At 39.0% G+C, this 25992-nt stretch overlaps 1 protein-coding gene, 1 long non-coding RNA gene and 1 other non-coding gene across 6 annotated transcripts in view; 2 read left to right on the forward strand and 1 right to left on the reverse strand.

The window, feature by feature from the left end:
* LOC132391693 (general transcription factor II-I repeat domain-containing protein 2-like) overlaps positions 1-25992 on the forward strand; it is a 226475-nt gene that overhangs the window by 32599 nt on the left and 167884 nt on the right. Inside the window, exon 2 of one of the 4 annotated variants that reach the window (XM_059965221.1) lies at positions 491-741. The exons of the other annotated variants lie outside the window; for them this stretch is intronic. Coding sequence (XP_059821204.1) covers positions 491-645 — 155 coding nt within the window. The 3' untranslated portion in view covers positions 646-741. Of the gene's footprint in view, positions 1-490; positions 742-25992 lie in introns of those variants that run through there. 4 annotated transcript variants of the gene reach the window in all.
* LOC132390853 (uncharacterized) lies at positions 14233-16776 on the forward strand. The gene is made up of 3 exons (XR_009511029.1): positions 14233-14447; positions 15150-15365; positions 15808-16776. It is a non-coding gene; the product is annotated as an uncharacterized LOC132390853 (long non-coding RNA).
* LOC132392039 (U6 spliceosomal RNA) lies at positions 23799-23902 on the reverse strand. Its single transcript, XR_009511417.1, has one exon. It is a non-coding gene; the product is annotated as a U6 spliceosomal RNA (small nuclear RNA).

Genomic DNA, 25992 nt, shown 5'->3' on the forward strand with positions numbered 1-25992 from the left:
TCATATTTGTTTCTGCGCTTTGCGCTCCCTGAAGTACAAATCAAAGTAAATATAATAAAAAATTAAATTATAAATCATAATTAGAAAATAGAAAATGGAAAGTACAGTAGTGCAAGTCAGGTCCCAATATTTGGAAGTTACGGCCCAGATCTGGATCAGGATCAGCAGTCTTATCACAGTTGGAAAGAAGCTGTTCCCAAATCTGGCCATACATATCTTCATGCTCCTGAACTTTCTCCTGGAGGGAAGTGGGACAAAAAGTGTGTTGGCTGGGTGGGACTTATCCTTGATTATCCTGGCGGCACTGCTCCGACAGCGTGTGGTGTAAAGTGAGTCCAAGGATGGAAGATTGGTTTGAGTGTCCTAATCCAGCTCCTATATCTTCTAACTCATAAAACATTAAAACTGAGGGGGAAAAAGCTTACTTGTGTTAATTCTTGGCTTTCATACAGCACTATTGTGTTAATTAAACTGACTATGTTTTGTTTAGGTGTTACAAAAAAAAATACCTGTCTTGAAATCATTCAAGCTGGAAATGGAACTGCCCAACCAAACATAATGTCATCAATATGCATTTCAGACATTTCAATGATGAATCAAGCTATTCAAAAGACACATTTAATGGATCCTCCTAGTGAGTTATAGAAGCTATCTGCACTATCATAAATCCCAACAGTAATTTAGTACCTACAAGATACATCTGAAGAATATTACATATTGATGATTCAACAGTTTTCAAACCTCTTCATCACTGCACCATTACAGAGGCTCAAAGAGACAAGAAAATGTTGAAGGTAAGTTGCCAGCCTCATATATGAAAATTGACTGGCCTTGGAGAGTCATCAGTATCCCTTGGTTTGGATCCTCAGAATGGTCACCAAAGTAGGAAATCAAATGTTGCATTCCAAAGGAATTTGGTAAAATGCTGAAGAGTTATTTATTTAGATGACAAAGATGACCATAATCTACTAACACATAACTTTAAAACTCAGTCAGGAAATACTTGAAACACTCATGTAACATCTGTGGAAAGAGAGACATGGTGTTTGACCTGATGTGTGTTGGCAGCAGCTTTTCTTTGTGATTTCAGTCATTTAATATCTACAGATTTAAAAAAAAAATATTTTCACCTAGCTCTGGGAGATGGTAGTACTGAAATTCCCAACTTTTTCCTTTTGGAATGATTTCAGATTTACAAGTCTTCAGTAGGAATGAAAATCAGAAATAATACCCAACAAGCAGTTACTCCAGTTTACTTTATAATGTCATCATAACTTACAGATTTAAAGATAGCTTTAACCTTTTTCAGATATTGCCAGGTGTTACATTTTTTTGCAGAATTCACTTCCATCTTTCTTAGCACTCAGGATCAAGAGCAGTGGAATTAATACTGAGAAGAATCACTATACAATTACGTATATAGAGATGTCTTAACAACAACTGCCCTATTGGGAAGCTGCTTGCCAGGAACATGTTGGGTGGCCCTGGCTCAGTATTCTGCCTGATCAATGATGGATGATTCAGAACTGAACGTTGGTCAGTACTGCGGCTGTGAGCTGTTAGTGGGGACTGACTCACCCTCTCCATGTGTCAACACTTCACCTGGACTTTGCACTCTCTCTCTCTCTTCACCTTTTATTGGATTTGATAGAACCTGTTGTTTCCACATTCCCCCCCCCCCCCACCCTTTCATTATTTTGCTGCCCAGCTGTTTGCTGCCCTGAGATTTCTCTATGGGAACACATTCAACAGCCAGTGACCTCCACTGAGCTGGTTACTATGGAGAAATCATCAAGCTATGCAGGCAAACAGAGAGAGAGGGAGACATCAGCCTCCATCAGGAGTTGTTGAGTGATTGTAGGACGCAGGCAGAATGTCAACACATCACTGGGCTGCCCTTCCCCGGTAATGCAAGCACACAAGATGATTCCCAAGGTGCAGATGTGAACCCCAGTGTGGAGGGTCATCATAATTCATGTGAACATCTACAGCCTCCAAAGGCAGACTCTCCATATCAACCATAGGGCAATTTGTTGCTGTGGGGAGTGGCAGAGAAGGGCAGTGGTTTGTGCCAGAGGTACAATAGAGCACACCCAAGGGAATAGCAAGGGTTCACAACAATTAATAGTACAGGAGCCCACAATCTATTTTAAAGTACAGGCAGGTGGGCATCAACAAGTGTTTGGACTGGAACTATCACTCTGCAGGATAGCACTGTAGTGGAAAGAGGTTATTGTAACCACCTAAGATAAAATTAATCTCCAGTCATTTGACAAATAGGACCCTCAGTATTGCACAAAATCTTGAAATTGAATCAACAGCTCAGCTTAGATTTTCGGGACTTTGGGTAATGCCCAAGATGAGATCCGATTGCTGACCAATGTTTAACCTGTTGCTGATAGAAACCTCTCAGGCCAGGACTTTGGATGGAACTGATGCATTAGAATCTGGGGAGTAAATACCTGACATCACGTCATCTTCAGCAAAACACTGGAGCCTTACATATTGACCTCTATCAATTTGGATAAAAGTACGTAGGCAAAAATTCTTTACATCCATATTAGGAATTTCTCCAAAAAAAAAAATGATCTGATTCCAAATGCCATGCATTTCAATAAAGCTGACAGAATGAAACATCTTGGATAATTAATTAAATGCTAACAAAGTTTGTAGGGAGTCATTAAGAATTAATTATGGAGGTTTCATAAAATTATTCATTTTCAGAAAGAGCAATGCCAAAGTATTGGTGAATAATTTAAAAACAGCCTAAAGGTTTTAACAGCAGTGTTTGTAAGTTATTAAATTTTGCTGTAAATTTAAATATTACTAGTTTTCAATACCAGATAAATAGCTTGCCAGCAGAAATGGCAGAAACAAAGATTTGCTATTTCTTGACTAAATTGGTCTTGTTACCTAAGCAGAAGTGATTTTCAATCTCCCTTCTTTTTGCTGATTTGTCACCACCTTTAATTTGACATTTGTGGTGATATTACATGTCATGTGTAAGAACGTGATTGGACAGAGCCATGAGCATGCACAGAAATGACAGAATGATCGAGAAGCTTGTATGTGGAGACGTGGTTGCTCTTTGCTATTTATAAAAGTTCTAGTTATGTTATTCCAGAATATGTGTCCTTTTGAGTAACCCACAAAAAGAACACAACATGGTGTCAGACGTCGGTCTGGAAGAATAATTTGTTTCGCTAACACGGGAGAAGCGAAGATAATCTAAAAAAAGCCCAAACTTTTTTGTTGTTTGCTAACAGCTTTAAGAACGGAAGTTTTGCAACCTCCAAAAACACTTCAGCTGACTGGGAACGTAGCTGAAAACTGTAAAAGATTTAAACAACGTTTTGAAATTTATTTATCGGTGATCAGAGCAGAAAATAAAACAGAAAAAGCAAGGGATGCGATTCTACTCCACGTGATTGGTGATGACGCATTTGAGGTATATAACCATTTTCCTTTTGAGCATGAAGGTAATTTGAATTTAAAAGCATTAATCGACAAGTTTAACACATTTTGTATACTGAAGCACAATGTGACATATGAACGGTACAAATTCTTTACATGCAAGCAGAAAGCTGGTCAAACGATTGATCAATTTGTTACAGAATTGAGAAATCTCAGTAAAACATGCAAGTTTGCAGAACTTACAGACTCTCTCATTAAAGACAGAATTGTTTGCGGCGTTCTGGATAATGGTTTGAGAGAAAGACTGTTAGAACAAGATTTGAATTTCGAAAAAGCTATGGCACTCTGTAAAGCTTCGGAGATTGTGATGTCGCAGGCTAAAGAGATTTTTATTGAGAACGGCAGCGTAGACTCTGTAAAGTGTGAACATATTAGAAAACATAATGAAGCAACAACGAAACCAACAGAGAGCAAGATGTCGTCTGAAAGAAAAAAACTTTGTGATCGCTGTGGGCAGCACCACTGAACTACAGAGTGTCCAGTGTATCAGAAAGTGTGCAACAATTGTGGTAAGAGTAATCATATTTTACGCTGTTGCAGAAATAGAAAGGAAATAAAACACATAAATGCAGTGCTTGAAAATGAGTGTGAGGAGTTTTATATAGATGTGCTTTGTGAAAATAAACTAAGTAAGAATGACTGGACTACTCCATTGCAAATGAACCAAAACATTATTCTGTTCAAATTGGATACTGGAGCACAAGTAAATGTTATTGCAGAATCTGAGTTTAATGCATTAAATCCAAGACCAAAGTTACATCAGACAAGTATAAAAGTGACTGGATATTCAGGTGCAGACATTCCAGTTAAAGGAACATGTGTGGCAAAAGTATCACACAAAAATATGGTGCTCACACTTTCATTTCTGGTCCTGCCTAGAATACACAGTCAATACTGGGTTTATCTGCCTGTGAGATTCTGAATTTGGTGAAAAGTGTATTAGTCCTGGACAGTGTCACAGAGTCAGAATACAGTGACTTGATGAAAGAGTATGAGGACTCGTTCAAAGAGCTTGGTTGTCTTCCAGGAGAGCACACGATTAAAATTGACAACACAGTGCCACCTGTAGTACATCCATGTAGAAAAGTAGCTTTTGTATTACATCATCAACTGAAAACAGAGCTTGACAGAATGGAACGGTTAGGAGACATAGAAAAAACTGATGAACTGACTGAATGAGTCAATTCGTTTGTTATTGTTGATAAGAAAAATGGAAAACTGAGGATTTACTTAGATCCAAGAGTCTTGAATCAAACCATCAAAAAAGAGCATTTCAAATTGCCCACTCGTGAAGAAATTGTGTCACAGTTTGCAAATGCAAAGTAAATTAGATACATCCTCTAGATTCTGGCAACTTAAACTAGATGAACCGAGTTCAAAGTTGTGTAACTATAACACTCCTTTTGCCAGATACTGTTTTCTTAGGCTTCCATTTGGAATTGCATCAGCTCCTGAAGTGTTCCATAAAACCATTCACATGCTATATGAGCACAGTAAGGGCGTAGATACTTCCATGGACGATATTATTGTTTGGGACCATCTAAACAAGAGCATGATGCCAGACTTAGACAAATCTTAGAGGCAACACACAAGTCAAACCTGAAGTTGAGTAAAGGCAAATGTCAGCTAGGAGTGACTGAAATTACCTTTGTGCATGACATCATCAGCAAAGAGGCTGTGCGTCCTGATCCATTGAAGGTTTCTGCTATTGAGAACATGCCAAGACTGCAATGTAAAAAGGATGTTCAAATGTTTATGGGAATGGTCAACTACATGGGAAAATTCATATCCAGTCTTTCAGAACATCTTGCTCCATCGAGGCATCTAACAGAAAATAAAAACAAATGGAGCTGGAATCATGAACAGGAGAAGGCATGGCAAAATCTCAAGAAAGTGCTCACCAACAAACCTGTTTTGAAATTCTATGATGCTGAGAGACCCATTAAAATCTCATGTGACCATCACTATACACACCAACCAGAAGCCATGGGTAACCACAGAGGTGTGTGCGCTGCTGAGGACCCACGACTCCACCTTCAGAGCAGGCGACAAGGCAGCTTTAACAACAGCGAGGGCCAAACTGTCCCGAGCCATCAGAGGGGCGAAGCGTGCACATGCCCAGCTAATCCACAGCCACTTCCAGGACAGCAACGACACACAGTGCATGTGGTAGGGCATCCAGGACATCACCAATTACAGGACCATATCACCTGACTGTGCAGGTGATGTCTCCCTCCCAGATGTGCTGAATAACTTCTAAGCCCAGTTTGAGGCGGAAAATGATGTGGCGGCGAGGTCCTACAAATGACCAGGTGCTGTGTCTCACTGTGGCCAATGTGAGAAGAACCCTGTGTAGGGTCAACCCACGGAAGGCTGCTGGACCAGACAACATCCCTGCTAGAGTGCTCAGAAGATGTGCAGACCAGCTAGCAGATGTTCTCACTGACATCTTCAACATCTCCCTGAGCTGCACCACCGTTCCAACATGCTTCAAGGCCACCACCATCGTCCCTCTGTCAAAGAAATCTTCGGTGTCCTGCCTAAATGACTACTGTTCCATTGCACTCACATCCATCATCATGAAGTGTATCGAGAGGCTCGTCATGAAGCATATCAAGACCCTGATGCCCCCATCAGTGGACTCCCTGCAGATTGCATACTGTCCCAACTGCTCAACAGTTGACTCCATTGCCATTACCCTCCACCTGGCCCTAACCCACCTGGACACAAAAGACACATACGTTCGGATGCTGTTCATCGACTTCAGTTCAGCATTCAACAAAATCATCCCTCAGAAACTGATTGGAAAGCTGAGCCTACAGGGCCTGAACACCTCCCTCTGCAACTGGATCCGAGACTTCCTGACTGGGAGACCTCAGTTAGTCCAGATCGGGAGCAGCATCTCCAACACCATCACAGTGAGCACAGGATCCCCCAGGGTTGCGTGCTCAGTCCACTGTTCACTCTGCTGACCCACGACTGTGCTGCAACACACATCTCAAACCACATTATCATTTTCATTTTCAATCTTATTTTTTATTAGTTTTCCAACAGAGAAAAAATACAAATCAGAGAAGTTTTAGCAAAAACATAATACAAAAAACGCAGAATCAATAACAAATATCCTGTCAAAGTCAAATAAATATGTTAAGCTGGTGTATATAGTATATAAGCAAGAAACCACAACTCCTCTTGACAAATTGTAAAGAGAAAAAAAAGATTGCAAATTTTATTCATAAGAAAAAAAAACACTGAACTAATCTAAAACAACAACAAAAAAGAAAGATTGGGCAGTCCATTTGAGGATAAAATTAGAAAAAATGAAGAAAGAAAACATCCCTCCAGTCATCTCTGAACCTTTGCGGATAAAGAAATTTTTTTCCTGAAAAAAAATTTTAAAAAGAGAGAAAAAAACTAAATCATATGAAAATATTGAATAAAGGGTCGCCAGACTTGTTCAAAGTTAAAAGGTGTGTTAAATGTCCGGCTTCTAATTTTCTCCGAACTTAAACAGAACATAATGGAGTAGAGCCAGTTAAAAACAGTAGGTGGATTAGAATCTTTCCAGTAACAAGATAGCTCTCCTGGCCAGCAAAGTTGAAAAAGCTGTCAAATGTTGAGCGGAAGCAGGAATTCTTCCTGTTTCCTCTGGAATAATCCCAAAGATTGCCGTAAGTGAATTGGGTTATAAATCCACACCTCCAACTTTTGAAAATATTCTAAACACATCCGTCCAAAATTTATTTAATTTTATAAAGGACCAATATGTATGAGTTAGAGTAGCCACCTCAGTGTTGCATCTGTGACATGCGGGGCTTATATTAGAAAAAATATGCGCAAATTTATCTTTTGACATATAGGCCCTGTGTACTATCTTAAACTGAATTAGGGAGTGACGTGCACAGATAGATGAATTATTAAATAGATAGTAAATTTTACTCCATTGATCATCTGAAAGTGAATGTTGAAGTTTTATTTCCCAAGTACGTTTAACCTTATCGTTAGGTGTCATATGTGTATTCATTAACTGTTTATATATTAGTAGCTATTAATCTTTCTTGAAATGATTTAAGCTGAAAAATAGCATAAACCAAATTTGGTAAATAAGCCAATGGACAGTTCGGTAAAAAATAACGTAAAAAATTCCTAACTTGTAAATATCTAAAAAAATTTGTACTAGGTATATCATATTTATCCATTAACTGTGAAAAAGACATTAAGCAATCCTCTGAAAACAAATGTTAATAAGTTTTTATTCCCTTAGTTTTCCATATTAAAAAAGCCTTATCCAGAGTTGATGGTTTAAAGAAAAAGTTAGAATAGATATTACTAGAGAGAACAAAGTTATTTAATTCAAAAAATCTACAAAACTGAAACCAAATTTTTAAAGTATGTTTAACAATAGGACTAAGACCTTGTCTACCCTTCCTGGAGAACGAAAAAGGGAGAGGAGCTCCTAGTAAAGAAGCTAAAGAAAACTCCCTTACCAAATTCTCCTCCAAATGTAACCATGAAGGGCAATCCTGGTTATCTATACCATGAATCCAGAAGGTGATATAATGAATATTAATTACCCAATAATAAAATCTAAAGTTTGGTAGCACCAGTCCTCTACCTGTTTTTGATTTTTGCAATAGAAGTTTATTCACTCTGAAGCTTTTATTATTCCAAATGTAAGACAAGATCATAGAATCTATTTTATCAGAAAATATTAAACATAGAAACGTAGAAACTAGTTGCAGGAGTAGGCCATTCAGCCCTTTGAGCCTGCACCGCCATTCAGTATTATCATGGCTGATCATTCAACTCAGAAACCTGTACCTGCTTTCTCTCCCTTTAGCCACAAGGGCCATATCTAACTTCCTCTTAAATATAGCCAATGAACCAGCCTCAACTGTTTCCTGTGGCAGAGAATTCCACAGATTCACCACTCTCTGTGTGAAGAAGTTTTTCCTCATCTCAGTCCTAAGAGGCTTCCCCTTTATCCTTAAACTGTGACCCCTCGTTCTGGACTTCCCCAACATCGGAAACAATCTTCCTGCATCTAACCTGTCCAATCCCTTTAGAATGTTATACGTTTCAATAAGATCCCCCCTCAATCTTCTAAATTCCAGTGAGTATAAGCCTAGTCCGGGGGTCGGCAACCCGCGGCTCCGGAGCCACATGTGGCTCTTTTACGTCTGTGCTGCGGCTCCCTGTTGCTTTGGGAAATAATTGGTTGTGGCGACCCTTTTCCTGGCACATCCGAACCGACTCACAATAAGATAGCCTACGGGGGTTTGCGAGCACAGAGCTTTGGAGCCTCTGCGCCATGGGGGGGGGGGGGGGGGCAGGTTGAGGGAGGCTTAAAAGTGAGGCTGAAGATTTCGAATAAAGTTTTTTTCCTTCGACTGCAGTTACCGACTCCGTGTCGTAATTTTAGCGCTGCGTGTAGCACACCGCTACATGGTCAGTATTTAATTAATATGTATTTTATGTTAGTTTGTTAGTTTTTGAAATGTAAATCTAAATTTGAAGATTATGGTGATCTTGTACAATCTAAATAAGACGTTGTGGCGACGCATTTCCTGACACATCCGAACCGGCTCACAATTAGCCAGCGTTCAGGCTAAGGGAGATAGCCTACGGGGGTTTGTGAGTACGTGTCTTTTGCAGCATCCGCGCCCATGGGGGGCGGGTTGAGGGAGGCTTAAAAGCAAGGCTGTTTAGTTCGAATAAAGCTATCTTTGACTGCAGTTTACTGACTGCGTGTAGCAACCGCTACAACGTGTTTTTATCGCTGGCTGTCCAGAGGGGAGGTGCTGAAACGCTTTGTCGCGCATCTGGAAGAAGTGAAAACTTTCCTGGGCAGCAAAGGGCTCAACTTTCCTGAGCTGGAACAGCCAGAGTGGCTGGAAAAGCTACACTTCATGGTAGACATGACAGCGCACCTGAACACGCTGAACACAGCTCTTCAGGGGAAAGGACGTACAGCCCTGCACATGTTGGAGGATGTTTTGCATTCGAGCGCAAGTTGACGTTGCTTGCCAGAGATTTACAGAAAGGCACATTGTCTCACTTGCCCAATTTGAGAGAGTTCAAACAATGTCACGACATGATAAATTCGGAGTATTTACATTCTGCAATCATCGCAATGCAAACATCGTTTGGGAAACGCTTCTGTGAGTTCAGAGAGGAAAAAAACACATTATCCTTCCCGGTCACTCCCCTAAGCATCGATCCATCCCTACTGAATACGACTGCATTGTCAGGTGTGAGTCAACCTGAAGAAGTATGATAAATATTTTAATTGCGTATTATTTTACGTATATTCATATGTTTTCATTGTTCAGTGAAATAGTCCTTTTATTTTTCAGGTTGACAGCTGGCTGACGTTATTTTTGGTTTGCTGCTGGCGGCAAATTTAAGTTTGGCGTTTTTCATAAATACAAGGACTCAAATAGACGTTGAGTATTTTACTTAAAAGTAACCTTCAACCCAACGTCTTTTTTTCGGAGTTCAAAATGTTTTTGTTGCATGCAGAAATGTAATTTCGTTTTCTCTGCAGGAGTTCATCAATTTCATAAATGCAACACATTATAGTTTATTTATACATAGCATAAAGGCAAAAAAAACGTTGTATGCAGTGTTATTTCATTTTAAATGTCAAACGGGTTTTGCGGCTCCCAGTGTTTTCTTTTTTGTGGGAAACGGGTCCAAGTGGCTCTTTCAGTGGTAAAGGTTGCTGACCCCTGGCCTAGTCGATCCAGTCTTTCTTCATATGAAAGTCCTGCCATCCCTGGAATCAATCTGGTGGACGTTCTTTGTACTCCCTCTATGGCAAGAATGTCTTTCCTCAGATTAGGGGACCAAAACTGCACACAATACTCTAGGTGCGGTCTCACCAAGGCCTTGTACAACTGCAGTAGAACCTTCCTGTTCCTGTACTCAAATCCTTTTGCTATGAATGCCAACATACCATTTGCCTTTTTCACCGCATGCTGTACCTGCATGCCCACCTTCAATGACTGGTGTACAATGACACCCAGGTCTCGTTGCATCTCCCCTTTTCCTAATCGGCCACCGTTCAGATAATAATCTGTTTTCCTGTTCTTGCAACCAAAGTGGATAACCTCACATTTATCTACATTAAATTGCATCTGCCATGAATTTGCCCACTCACCTAACCTACCCAAGTCACCCTGCCTCCTCTTAGCATCCTCCTCACAGCTAACACCGCCGCCCAGTTTTGTGTCATCTGCAAACTTGGAGATGCTGCATTTAATTCCCTTGTCTAAATCATTAATATATAATGTAAACAATCTGGGGTCCCAGCACTGAGATTTGCGGTACTCCACTAGTCACTGCCTGTCATTCTGAAAAGGTGCCGTTTACTCCCTCTCTTTGCTTCCTGTCTGCCAACTAATTCTCTATCCACATCAATACCATACCCCCAATACTGTGTGTTTTAAGTTTGCACACTAATCTCCTGTGTGGGACCTTGTCAAAAGCCTTTTGAAAATCTAAATATACCACATCCACTGACTCTCCCCTATCCACTCTACTAGTTACACTTTCAAGAAATTCTATAAGATTCATCAGACATGACTTTCCTTTCACAAATCCATGCTGACTTTGTCCGATGATTTCACCTCTTTCCAAATGTGCTGTTATCACATCTTCTATAAACGACTCTAGCATTTTCCCCATCACCAATGTCAGACTCACCGGTCTATAGTTCCCTGGTTTTTCTCTCCCTCCTTTTTTAAAAAGTGGGGTTACATTAGCCACCCTCCAAACCTCAGGAACTAATCCAGAATCTAAGGAGTTTTGAAAAATTATCACTAATGCATCCACTATTTCTTGGGCTACTTCCTTAAGCACTCTGGGATGCAGACCATCTGGCCCTGGGGATTTATCTGCCTTTAATCCCTTTAATTTACCTAACACCACTTCCCTACTAACATGTATTTCCCTCAGTTCCTCAATCTCACTAGACCCTCGGTCCCTTACTTTTTCCAGAAGATTATTTATGTCCTCCTTAGTGAAGACAGAACCAAAGTAGTTATTCAATTGGTCTGCCATGTCTTTGTTCCCTATGATCAATTCACCTGTTACTGACTGTAAGGGACGTACATTTGTCTTGACCAATCTTTTTCTTTTCACATATCTATAAAAGCTTTTACAGTCAGTTTTTATGTTCCCTGCCAGATTTCTCTCATAATCTTTTTTCCCTTTCCTAATTAAGCCCTTTGTCCTCCTCTGCTGGTCTCTGAATTTCTCCCAGTCTTCAGGTGTGCCGCTTTTTTTTGCTAATTTATATGTTTCTTCTTTGGACTTGTTAGCCACGGGTGCACTACCTTCCCTGGTTTATTCTTTTGCCAAACTGGGATGAACAATTGTTGTAGTTCATCCATGCGATCTTTAAATGCTTGCCATTGCATATCCACCATCAACCCTTTAAGTATCATTTGCCAGTCTATCTTAGCTAATTCATGTCTCATACCTTCAAAGTTACCCTTCTTGAAGTTCAGAACCTTTGTTTCTGAATTAATTATGTCACTCTCCATCTTAATGAAGAATTCTACCATATTATGGTCACTCTTACCCAAGGGGCCTCACATGACAAGATTTCTAACTAACCCTTCCTCATTGCTCAATACCCAATCTAGAATGGCCTGCTCTCTAGTTGGTTCCTTGACATGTTGGTTCAGAAAACCATTCTGCATACATTCCAAGAAATCCACTTCCTCAGCGCCCTTACCAATTTGGTTCTTCCAATCTATATGTAAATTGAAGTCACCCATTATAACTACTGTTCCTTTATTGCACGTATTTCTAATTTCCTGTTTAATGCCATCCCCAACCTCGCTGCTACTGTTAGGTGGCCTGTACACAACTCCCACCAGCGTTTTCTTCCCCTTAGTGTTATGCAGCTCTACCCATATCAATTCCACATCCTCTAGGCTAATGTCCTTCCTTTCTATTGTGTTAATCTCCTCTCTAACCAGCAATGCCACCCCACCTCCTTTTCTTTCCTGTCTATCCCTCCTGAATATTGAATATCCCTGGATGTTGAGCTCCTATCCTTGGTCACCCTGGAGCCATGTCTCTGTGATCCCAACTATATCATATTCATTAATAACTATCTGCACATTCAATTCATCCACCTTGTTATGAATGCTTCTTGCATTGACACACAAAGCCTTCAGGCTTGTTTTTACAATACTCTTAGTCCCTATACAATTATGTTGAAAAGTGGCCCGTTTTGCTTTTTGCCCTGGATTTGCCTGCCTGCCACTTGTATTTTTCACCTTACTGCTTTTTGCTTCTACCCTCATTTTACATCCCTCTATCTCTCTGCACTTGTTCCCATCCCCCTGCCAGATTAGTTTAAATCCTCCTGAACAGCAGTAGCAAACGCTTCCCCTAGGACATTGGTTCCAGTCCAGCCGAGGTGCAGACTGTCCTGTTTATACCGGTCCCACCTCCCCCAGAACTGGTTCCAATGCCCCAGAAATTTGAATCCCTCCCCTTTGCACCATTTTTCAAGCCACGTATTCATCTGAAATATCCTCCTATTTCTACTCTGACTAGCACATGGCACTGGTAGTAATCCAGAGATTATTACCTTTGTGGTCATAATTTTTAGTTTATCTTATAACTCTCTAAATTCACCTTGTAGGACCTCATCCAATTTTTTACCTATATTGTTGTTACCTATGTGCACCACGACCACTGGCTGTTCACCCTCCCATTCCAGAATGTCCTGCAGCCGTTTAGGGACATCCTTGACCCTTGCACCAGGGAGGCAACATACCATCCTGAAGTCTCATTTGCGGCCGCAGAAACTCCTATCTATTCCCCTTACAATTGAATCCCCTATCACTATAGCTCTCCCACTCCTTTTCCTGCCCTCCGATGCCACAGAGCCACCCATGGTGCAATGAACTCGGCATATTTTTGGAACAAAAGATGGAACTGCTTGAAATGTATATAAAAATTTCGGTAAAATAACTACTTTTATAGCATTTCTTCGACCAATTAATGACATTAACATAGGCGACCATTTAGAAAGCGCTTGTTGAGTATATTCAATTAGAGGGGAATAATTATACTTATATAGGTCTTTAAAATTTTTAGTAATTTTAATACCAAGCTAAGTAAAATAATTTTTAGCAATATTAAAAGGAATTTGATCATAATAATCAGAATAATTATTAATAGGAAATAATTTACTTTTATGTAAATTGAGTTTATATCCAGAGAAAATACTAAATTCTGTAAATATAGATAACTTAAAAGGAATAGATTTCCTGGCATCTGAAATGTAAACTAATAAATCATCTGCATATAATGAAACCTTATGTAATTTATCACCTCTCTCAATACCCTGCACAGAATTAGAATCCCTAAGAGCGATAGCAAGAGGTTCTAAAAACAAATTAAATAATAAAGGACTGAGATTACAACCCTGACGGGTTCCCCTATATAATCTAAGATAAGGAGACTTTTGATTATTAGTTATAATCGCAGCCACCGGGGTTTGATAAATCAGTTTAATCCAGGAAATAAATCCCAGACCAAAATTAAACCTCTTCAAAACCTGAAACAGACAAGGCCACTCCACCCTATCAAAAGCTTTCTCTGCATCCAGAGATACAATACATTCAGATTCTTTAACTGAGGGGGAATAAATGATATTTAACAGTCTTCAAATATTAAAATGTGAGTACCTATTTTTAATAAATCCAGTTTGATTATTTGAGATAAAAGTAGGCAAAATCTTCTCAAGTCTATTGGCTAGAATCTTAGAGAGGATTTTAAAATCTACATTCAGTAAAGAGATAGGTCTATAGGATGCACATTCTGATAAATCTTTTCCTTTTTTTGGGAATCAATGAAATTAATGCCTCATAAAAAGTTTTTGGAAGATCCCCAGAGGATATAGAATCAGTAAATGTTTGATGAAGATGGAGTATAAGCATTTTGTGGTAAGTCTTGTAAAATTCCACCATATAACCATCTGGTCCTGGTCCTGTTGTTTAATAGGTGCATCTAATATATCAACAACTTAAGTCAAAATTTTAGGTATATTTAAGTTTTGCAAAAATCTATTCATGTTAATAATATTGTCAGAGAATTCAGTTTCATAAAGGTTAGAGTGGAAATCCATAAATATCTTATTAATTTCATAAGGATCTATCAGTTCTATCTGATCTATGAATTTTTAAAATCTGTCTTCTATATATATATATATATATATATATAACAAACCTAAAACTATATTAATGTTGAAACAAACAAAAAAAATAAGAATAGTAGTTCACGGCAGGTCCTATATGGACCTCTATAGTGTAATACTGTAAGATTTCCCTACAAAACAATTATAAGTATATATTGATTATTATTGAGTAAAAAACATTAATCAGCCACATCCCATACCAGAGATTCAAAAAGCATAGAGTAAACTTTACTCAGGGCATCTATAAACATCTCATATATCAGAATTACTTATTCAGCAATCAGTTTAACTTTAAGATTTTTAATGTACACCCATCCTTTCTTGGGGGAGTATATTCCCTGTGACTGAGACCCTTCAGGAAAGATTATCAGCTGTGCTGGATACTGAAGAAATGGATGTAAATTTAGTTTATACATCTCGCTCATGACTTCTCGGTATTTTCTTCTTTCAGCAAAAATCTCAGGAGGAAAACCTTCGACTATACGAATCTCTGTTGATTTAAAAATTATCTTTCGCTTTCTTCTGGCCTCTTGAAGTATGGCTTCTTTAGTTGTATAATAATGCAAACAAAGAACGATTGGTCGAGGAAGCAATTCAGATGAACGACGAAATGAAACTCTATGGATGCTATCGAGTAAAGGGCTAGCTTCCAGGATCTCACTAAAAAGTGAGTACAGCATATCTGAGAAGAACTTTAACAGATCACTAGCTTCAGTATTTTCAGGCAATCCTAGTATACGCAGATTCCTCCAGCATGCTCTACTGTCTAAATCAATCATTTTGTTTCTTCGTTTTAGATAGTTCCGAGGTAATTTCATTAATTTTCTTTTCCATCAAAGATATCTTCACTCCTTGTTCTTTAATAGTTTGCCTGAATTGTTCATGTTCATTCTCAATTCGATTTGTAGTCTGCTTAAGAGTCTGAAATTGGAAGTCCAAATTCTTCAGAGATTCATGGACATTAAAGACAGATTTTTCAAGCTTTCCATTGGTGTCTGTCAGCTTATCAATCTTAGTATTGAGCGATCCAAATTCAAACTTCATATCTTGTATTGAAGAAAATATTCCTGCTAAAGTAACGGGTTCCTCTGATTTCTTTATTTATTCAGATTGCTCTGTTTCAGGAAAAGTCTTGCCGCTTCTCAGTTCAATACCAGATCGACTTCTGGCCATCGTAATTAAATCGTAAAACCTTCAGCAGAAGTAATAAATCAGCATACTTAAAAGGAATCTGTCAGTGGGATGTAAAATATAAAAAAAAGTGGAGCTGCTATAAAATGCGTCTTACTCCATGCGCTGCAAAATGGCAGACCCAAATCACATCATCTAATTCACCGATGACACGACCATGGTGGGTCTCATCAGCAAGAACAACGAGTCAGCTTACAGAGAGGAGGTGCAGCGGCTAACGGACTGGTACAGAGCTAACAACCTGTCTCTTAATGTGAACAAAACAAAAGAGATGGTTGTTGACTTTAGGAGGGCACAGAGCGACCACTCCCCACTGAACATTGATGGCTCCTCGGTAGAGATCATTAAGAGCACCAAATTTCTTGGTGAATCTCACCTGGTCCCTCAACACCAGCTCCATAGCAAAGAAAGCCCAGCAGTGTCTCTACTTTCTGCGAAGGCTGAGGAAAGTCCAGACCCTGCAGCGGATAGTGAAGTCAGCTGAGAAGATCATCAGGGTCTTCCTTCCCGCCATTGCAGACATTTACACTACACGCTGCATTCGCAAAGAAAACAGCATTATGAAGGACCCCATGCACTGCTCATACAATCTCTTTTCCCTCCTGCCATCTGGGAAAAGGCTCCGAAGCATTCGGGCTGTCATGACCAGACTATGTTCCCCCAAGCTATCAGACTCCTCAATACCCAGGGGCTGGACTGACACCTTGCCCTATTGTCCTGTTTATTATTTATTGTAATGCCTGCACTGTTTTTCTGCAGTCCTGTGTAGGTCTGTGGTCTAGTGTAGCTTTCTCTGCATTTTTTTTTTACGTAGTTCAGTCTAGTTTTTGTACTGTGTCATGTAACACCATGGTCCTGAAAAATGTTGTCTCATTTTTACTATGTACTGTACCAGCAGTTATGGTTGAAATGACAATAAAAGTGACTTGACTTGACTTGACTTGATGTGATGCATCTCAGGCAGGCTTAGGGGCAGTATTACTCCAGAAACATGATAAGGAATGGCTACCAGTGGCATATGCATCTTGTGCATTATCTGATCGAGAAACAAGGTATGCCCAAATTGAAAAAAGAATTGCTTGCTTGTGAGAGATTCCATCAGTTTGTGTCAGGGCAATCTATTGATGTTGAAACTGATCATACGCCTTTGATTGCATTGTTTAACAAACCTTTAAGTGACTGTCCTTTGCAAATTCAATGAATGATAATCAAATTGCTAAGATATGCATTGAATATCTGGAAAATTCATGTACACAGCTGACACACTTCCCAGAGCTGTGGATCCAACAACAAAAAACAGTCAGAGGAATGTTATTGATGTTCAGGTATTTATTGATATGGTCATAGAAACAGTACCTGTTGCTCCCAAAAAGTTGGAACTGCTGCGTCAGAGACAGAGAAGGACAAAATTCTGAGTCAGGTAATACAAGTAGTGATGGATGGATGGCCAGATAATAGGCATGACTGTAAATCAGTAGTACAAGATTATTGGAACCACAGATCAGAACTTACTGTTTTGGATGGAATACTGTACAAAGGTAGCAGAATTGTAATTCCTAAAAGTCTCAGAAAAGAAATGCTTGGGAAAATTCTTGAAGGCCACCTAGGTATTGAAAAGTGTAAGAGAAGGGTGCGGGAAGTTATGTTTTGGCACAGGATGAATCAAAAAATTGGAAAATTGGTGCCTTCTTGTTGAATATGCTTTAAATACCAACCTAGCAACCCTAAGGAGCCACTGTATCCACATCCCAGTCCCCAGAGACCTGATCAGAAAGTAGGTGTAAACGACAACAAAGATTACCTATTCATAACAGATTACTACTCCTTGTATCCTGAAGTGTGTGGTTTGGGCAGAACAACAGCAGAGAATGTAATTACATGCATGCAATCAGTTTTTTCCAGACATGGTGTACCTGATGAAGTTTTCACAGACAATGGTCCACAATTCAATGTTGAATGCATGAGACATTTTGCTCATGAACCGGGCTTTGTTCATACAATGTCTCGTCCATTTTTCCCTTAGTCCAATGGATCAGTTGAGAAATCAGCAGGAATTATCAAGAAACTGATGCAGAAAACAAAAGATAATGGAGGTGATTTTTATAAAGCTTTGTCAGCCTATCGTAGTACTTCACTTGAATGTGGATTTTCACTTGCTCAGCTCTTGATCGGATGCCATTTGAGATCCAATCTGCCAATAAATGAGAGCCTTCTGAGAACAGAGGAAAGTGAACAAGTGAAAAGATTGAAAAAAGAACACAAAGCAAAGCATTAGCTCAACTGCACCAGGGAGATGAAGTGAGGATACAAGACAAAATGAAAACATGGACACAGTACTTGAAGAAGTACAACCTAGATCTTACATGGTACAAGAAGGAGCAGTGTTAAGAAGAAATCGCAAAAACCTCAAGAAAGAGCCAACTTCAGAGTTTCAGTTAACTGATGCAGATCAGACGAAACATGAAAATAACAATGAAACACAAGAACTGTGTGAACCACTTAGAAGGTCTACTCGTGTTCATAAATCCCCAGGGAGACTGATAGAGACATGTTAAATTAAACATTTGTTTTTTATTAATGTTGCTAATTGTTTTTCTTTTTAAAGAAAGAAAGATGTGGCAATGTCAGATGTCACATGTAAGAACATGAATGGATGGAGTTATGAGCATGCACAGAAATGACAGAATGATCAAGAAGCTTGTATGTTAAGACGCAATTGCTGTTTGCTGTTAAATAAAAGTTCTAGTTATGTTCTTCCAGAATATGTGTCTTTATCAGTAACCCACGGTATGTATAAAGAACATGACAACATTCATTTGCTTTGGATATTTGTCACAAATGATGCACTATCCTAACCAAAAGTTTGATTTTCTTATTTGTAATGGGTTTAACAATTCATATTTTTCATTCTGTAGGTAAATAATCTGGCCATTTATCTGCCATTTGACTGTGGCTTAAAGGTGCCAGCAATGTTTGAACTTAAGTCTTCAACTTCTAAGCTTTGTTACCAGCCCTAGAATAATAAGTGGAATAAATTTAAATTTCAAAGCTCCAATGCTATATTTAAACTTGCTATCATTACCACAGTCATTGGCCAGATTAAAGGCGATGACAAATTAGCATATAGGAGGGAGATTAAAAATCTGTCTGATTGGTACCAGAACAACAAACACTCACTCAATATCAGCAAGACCAAAGAGCCGATTACTGACTACAGGATGAGGGAACGGATGTCCATGCGACTGTCCTCATGAGTGGATTAGATGTGGAGAGGGTCAGCAACTTTAGCTTTCTCAGTGTTAAGATTTCAGAAGGTTGGACCTGGTCCCAACACATAAATGCCATTACAAATAAAGCATGACAGCATTCTACTTTCGTCGAAGTTTGTGAAAAGGTGGCATGTCATCTAAAAAATTGACGAACTTCTATTTTTGTGCAATGGAAAGTATATTGACTAGTTGCATTACAGCCTCATATGGAAAAACCAAATACCCTTGAATGGAATAGTCTACAAAAAGGAGTGGATATGGCCTAGTTCATCATCAATAAAGCCCTTCCTACTATTGAGCACATCAACAAGGAGCACTATTGCCAGGAAGCAGCATCTATCATCAAGGACCCCCACCAACCAAGATATGCTTTCATCTCACTGCTGCCATTAGGAAGGAAATACAAAAGCCTCAGAGCCCACATCACCAGATTCAGCAACAGTTATTACCCATCAACCATCAGGCTCTTGAACCAGAGGGGACAACTTTACTGAATTTTACTGAGCATCCAAGCTCAGCCATACCTGTCACGTATCCTTCAGTGATTCAAGTTTGGTCCAAAATTGACATTTCACTTGTGAGATAGCTTTCCAGAGGTTGCACCTGGACCTCTTCTGTCTTACTTGGTCACTAGACCTGAACACCACTGATCTTGCACTTAGCAGATTTGCAGATCTCATGGTTCATCCAGGGTTTCTGGCTGGGGAAGACTCTGAATGATTTTGTTGGGAAATACTTGTCTGTGACAACTGTGGTGTATTTGATCAGATCATCTGATGAGCCCTTGAACATAGCTTGTTCAGCATCAACTTTCGGCAGCATGTAAAATGTGGTCAGGATTACGGAGGAGAACACTTTTGGAATGTGGAATGGTTGGCACTTAATCATTAGATGTTCCACATTGGGAGAACAAGAATACAACAAGACCATACATCCGAGCACTACAAAGATTTTTAAGAGTTTACCTGCACTTAAAGACTAAGACCTAAAGAAAAGATGACTGAGATTGCCAGGCTAAGACAGCAACATCCTGACAGAAAAACCATCCCAGTCTACTAACACATAATACATTCTGATTGCTGGAGAGGTCACTGATAACTTCAAACTCTCTCTTTGGCTGTCTAAAGTACTCACCTGCTTCAAGCAGGCTTTGCACAGTCACAGAACAATGACCTAAACTTCAGGTGTGAGGTGTGAGCGATAATCCTTGAAAGCAAACCAGTGTCTGACCAAGTGTGATGCCAAGAAAACATGGTAAATTGAAGTAAATAGCATCAAAAGAAAACACCACAATAGCTATAATTTTACCTTGTTCCAATGAAGAGAGTTGTGATTATTGCAGTTGCATGAAGTATTGTCTCACATCCAACTATTTTCATCTACTTCATTAGTGAATTTCCTATCTAGATGTGTTCATAGAAAATAGTCTGTATTGATTTTCCATAAGGTCATCTGCGCATGTATCTCAAAGTTTTTGATAATGATTTGTATCATTATCAAAGGACAGATTTCCTTTACCAAAATGGGAGTTTTCTGCAATGCACAGTAAAATGCATATTTATCTCCTAGTCTATTTTCACAGAATGTCACAAGAAATTCTAAAGTTTCAGGCACATTGGCTAACCACCACCAGAAGGTTCCCTTCCAAGTCACATACAGTCCTGATTTGGAGATACAGTATATCCCTACTCCTTCATTATCACTGGGTCCAAATCCTAGTTCACCCTGCTCAATAACACTTTGGGAATAGTTACAGTTAAAGCCTTACAATGCTCCAAAATGATGGCTTAGCATCAATTAAAAGGATAGCAAAAAAATGTTGGCTTTGCGAAGAATGTTCTCATTCAGTAATGAGCAAAGAAAGAAAAGTATATCTAGTCAGGTAATATTAAAGCTGTCTACAATGGAACAAACAAAGTCAGAGATATACTATTGGCTATATTTAAGAGGAAGTTAGATAGGGCCCTTGTGGCTAAAGGGATCAGGGGTATGGAGAGAAAGCAGGTACAGGGTTCTGAGTTGGATGATCAGCCATGATCATACAGAATGGCAGTTCAGGCTCGAAGGGCCAAATGGCCTACTCCTGCACCTATTTTCTATGTTTCTATACAGAAGTCGTAGCTGAAGGGACATGTAAAATGGAACAATGATTCTTGATTTGGGATGAAATACTATCAGTTATTGTAAAATTTGGAAGCTTATAAAAATGCCACTGTTTTCACTTCTCTGTGGTATTCAAGTAATGTTGTTTTAAATTCTTAATTGTTTTTGTATTTTTGAGGATTATCACTACTTTTCTGGAAGGATTTAATAAATGGTTTGAAATTATTTTCTGAGTCTGACCTAGTTCCGATTTAGTTTGCCTGGTGTGTTTTTCTAAAATGTCATCTGCCATTTTGTGCATTTGATTCTGCCCACTCCACTTACAACTTTCACTGACCATTTTCGTTTTTGCCCAAGCTGCTCCTTCTTCATCACAGAATAAATTATGTTTAGTGCAATTAGAAAGCTTTTATTTGGATTTAATCCATCTTGTCCACTTTAAACTGACTACTCATGATTTTATCCACTTAAGACTTGTTTACTTTGACTTTTCATTTACTCTGACTGATCTCATCCAGGCTTTAAATAAATTAATACATAAATTTAATATTGGATGTTTCTTTTTGCATTTTATGTAAATTCCTATCCAGCCTACTCTAATTTCCTAAACCATTTGCCCAGCATTACTTTATATCTTTCTTATCTTGCTTTCTTCTTTTCTATTTAGTTTTCACATTGAACCAGAACCCTTGGTATCCCTAGGACATAACCAGCTGAATCTTTGACACTTGTCAGAATCTAGAGAAGAAAAAATGGAGGCCCTTGAAGAGATATCTGCATTATTATAGTCACAAGTGAAATTCCAGAGCATTAGTGGGTGGCTAATGTATGGTGACAAGTCTGGAACTGCAGACCAGTAAACATGAGATTGGATAGGATACTGGAGGGGATACAAAGAAGCAGGATCTACTAGCATTTAGATAGACAGGGACTGATTAGGAATAGTCAACACAGCATTGTGCATGAGAAATCATGTCTCACAAATCTGTTTGAAATTTTTAAAGAGGTAACCGAGAGGATTGATGAGGCCAAGGCAGCAGATGTTGTCTGTATGTATTCTGGCAAAGCCTCTGACAAGGCCCCATGTCATTTGCTAGTCTGTAAGGTTAGATGACATGGGACCCTGGGAGAGCTAGCTAAATGGATACATAATTGGCTTGGTAGGAGGAAGCAGAAGGCAATGGTCAAAAGTTGTTTCTCAAATTGGTGGCATGCAACGTGTGGTATTCCACATGGATCAAATGTTCATGATTTATATAAAGTATTTGGATGAGAATATACAAGGTATGATTAGTATGTTTACAAATGACACTAAAGTAGTTGGTATTATAGTCAGTGACAAAGATTATCAAAAATTATTGTGGGGGTGGGATGATTTGGATTAGCTCCTAACTAAGCAAATGAATTGTAAATGGTGTTGAATTTAAATAAGTTTTGCATTTTGAAAAGTCAAACAAAGGGGCAAGGGACTTCACAGTGAATGATGTGGCCTTGGGGTGTGCTGTAGAACAGAGGGAACTTTGTACATGAGACAATAAGAAATTAATTCCAATGCCAATTCCTAGGAGTAGGAATACATACAAACTTCTGAAAGTGGTGTCACAGGTAGACAGGATAGTGAAGTAGACATTTAGGAGAGTATAAATTCCTGACGGGCATAGATAAAGTGAGAACACACAGTCTTTCTCCTAGGAAAAGGGAATCAAAAACTAGAAGACATAGATATAAGTTGAGAGGATAAAGAATTAAAGGGACCTGAGTGGTAATTCTTTCACACAGAGGGTGTTCCCTATATGGAAAGAGCTGATGGTGGAAGTGGTTAGATAAGTATAATAATAATAATAATAATAATAATAATAATAATAATAATATATTTATTTAGAGATACAGCATGGTAACTGGCCCTTCTAGCCCAATGAGCCCATATTGCCTAATTAGTGACCAATTAATTTACTAACCTGCATGTCTTTGGAATGTGGGAGGAAACCGATGTATCAGAAGGAAACTCACACGGTGATGGGGAGAATTTACAAACACCTCACTGGCAAAGGCAGGAATTGAACCCGGTCTCTGGTGCTGTAATTGTCACAACCACGGATTAGGCAGCACATCCGATTTGACAATTTGCTCGTGAATATGCACGTGTCAGCTAATTATTATTTCATTGTGATAGTATGTAACTCCATTCATTCTGACGTAGTATTTGTCAAGACATAGCTACACTTCATTAACTGCATTCCGCCTTGCTTGAGAAATTGGACTGTCAAATCAACTGGCTCTGGAGACTGGCGGTGTATATTTTATTCTTAGTTGTTCTTTTCAGCCGCAGAGTAGGCTTCATTTTCCATTTGGGTGTTTTAGTCAATGGCCCTGTTTGGCCTAGAGTTTATTGTTTTCTTTTTCCCTTTAGCATTGTTCGCATTAAAGTCTGTGAATTATTGACCTGCCTCAGTGTCTCTCACTCCGCACTTGGGCCATATCCGCATCTGGTGAGAGTAATAGCATTATGCTAACTGCTGTACATACCATGTCACCCTAAAAATATGAAATGTTTCATAATTATGCATGTCATCCTTTTGCAGGGGCCACGCTAATCTTCTCTGAACCATTCCAATTTTAATATCCTCTATATGATGACCAAGCGAGCACAAATTTAAGACTTTTGGATGGATGCATGAATAGGAAAAATTTAGAAAGATGTAGGCCAAACATGGATAACTGGGACCAGTTTAGAAGGATATCTTGGTTGGCATGGATAAATTGGGCTGAAGGGCCTGTTTCTATGCTGTGTTTCAAAGTCATACATTGTTCGGTCTTTTTTCCATTGACTCAGAAGATAGCTTAAATTCACTTCTCCCCTTCCTGGTTTCACCTATTACCTTGTGTTTCTCCTGCCCCTCTCCTCACCTTGTAAATCTAATCCTTATCTTTTATTTTCTCTCTAGTCCTGCTGAAGGGTCTCAGCCTGAAACATCAACTGCACTCTTTTCCATAGATGCTGCCTGGCTTTCTGAGTTCCTCCAGCATTTTGGTGTGTGCGTGTGTTGTTTGGGTTTCCAGCATCTACAGATGTTCGCTTGTTTCTGCTTCTGTTTTAGCTAGTTTTTATGGCTTAAATATGACGTCCTGTAATTCTGATTGCTTTCTTTCAATCATTTAAGGCCTTTTCTTTTATAGATTTTTTTTAAAACCAGCCTGGTTTCTATTACCAGTGAAGTATGGATACAGAGCAAAATGATACTGATGCTGAAAATCGAAACCAAAATGAAAAGTGCTGAAATCCTTCAGCAGTTCAGGCAACAAGAGTGGAGAGAGGAACAAACTTAACAGGCCACATCACTCTGATGCCTAGATGGCATTCCAAAATAGAAATGTATTATCAGCACCACAATCAGTGCACTCAGTTTTCCATGCCCATGTACTGAAAAATGGAACTATGAGTTAACGCTGGAACAACTGAACTTTGCCCCCTGTCCTTGGGCTCACCACTGAGATCAGGAGAATTTCTAAATTCTCTTAATCTCAAGTTCCAGATACAATTCATGTTCAACACTTTGTCCTTATTCCAGTCACAAACATACTGTTCAAGAGGCAGCATCATAAACATGATAGTATGTCAGGCTTACATATATTTGCACATTTGTTCCAAGAGAATAAAAATAATAAATAAACAGAGATTAGGAATCATGGGACTGGTGTCTTCCAAAGCTGTTCTGCCATTTGGTTATGTTCTTGTGGATCTCTATTAAAAACCCTTCTTATTTTTTACTTTAATTTAATTAATATCAATAATTTAATTAACTTTTTGGAATTAAATATGTTTTAAAATATGTCTCTTAACTTATTTAAACACACTTAAACCATTTCAAAATGTCTTTGGTGATCAGTGACATTTAGAAGCAGTGGAAAAGGCTCCAATTAGTGTGAGATATCAAAGGCCATCAGGATGGACACAGGAAGGAGCCCAGTTTCCACAGCATGAGGTCTATTCATTGCTTTCAAATCACTATCTCTCAGTGAAACAAGGTATTGAGGTTACAAGAAGATGCTTGGGCGTGGAAGTATCTTGTAGACGGTGAATGTGAGATATGGGCTAGGCCAAGGAACATCTGGCCTGTTGATTCATTTCATTGATCTTTCATCAGGTATGTACCTAGACTGGATGAACCATAGAAACATAGAAAACCTACAGCACAATACAGGCCCTTCGGCCCACAAAGTTGTGCCGAGCATGTCCCTACCTTAGAAATTACTATGCTTACCTATAGCCCTCTATTTTGCTAAGCTCCATGTACCTATCTAAAAACCTCTTAAAAGATCCTTATTGTATCCGCCTCCTCCACTGTTGCCGGCAGCCCATTCCACGCACTCACCACTCTCTGAGTAAAAATCTTACCCCTGATTAATCTCTGTACCTACTCCCCAGCACCTTAAACCCGTGTCCTCTTCTGGCAACCATTTCAGCCCTGGGATAAAGCCTCTGACTACCAACATGATAATCAGTAACCTGTTATATAAATAGAGTCATATAACAGGTTGACAAGTTTGCAGAGCACCAGTCTCTAATTTCTGTTTATTATTAGCTTGCTCTATTTAATCAAACATATGCAAATATATATCTAGCATATTGTCACAGTGTTGTAAGTGAATACTGCAGCACTGCCTCAATCACACTTTATCATGCATTCTCAGTTACAACTTTGCAATCATACCCAGACCTGAAATCTCTGA

The sequence above is a fragment of the Hypanus sabinus genome, chromosome 3 (genome assembly GCF_030144855.1).
Source record: "Hypanus sabinus isolate sHypSab1 chromosome 3, sHypSab1.hap1, whole genome shotgun sequence".
Classification (NCBI taxonomy): Eukaryota; Metazoa; Chordata; class Chondrichthyes; order Myliobatiformes; family Dasyatidae; genus Hypanus; species Hypanus sabinus.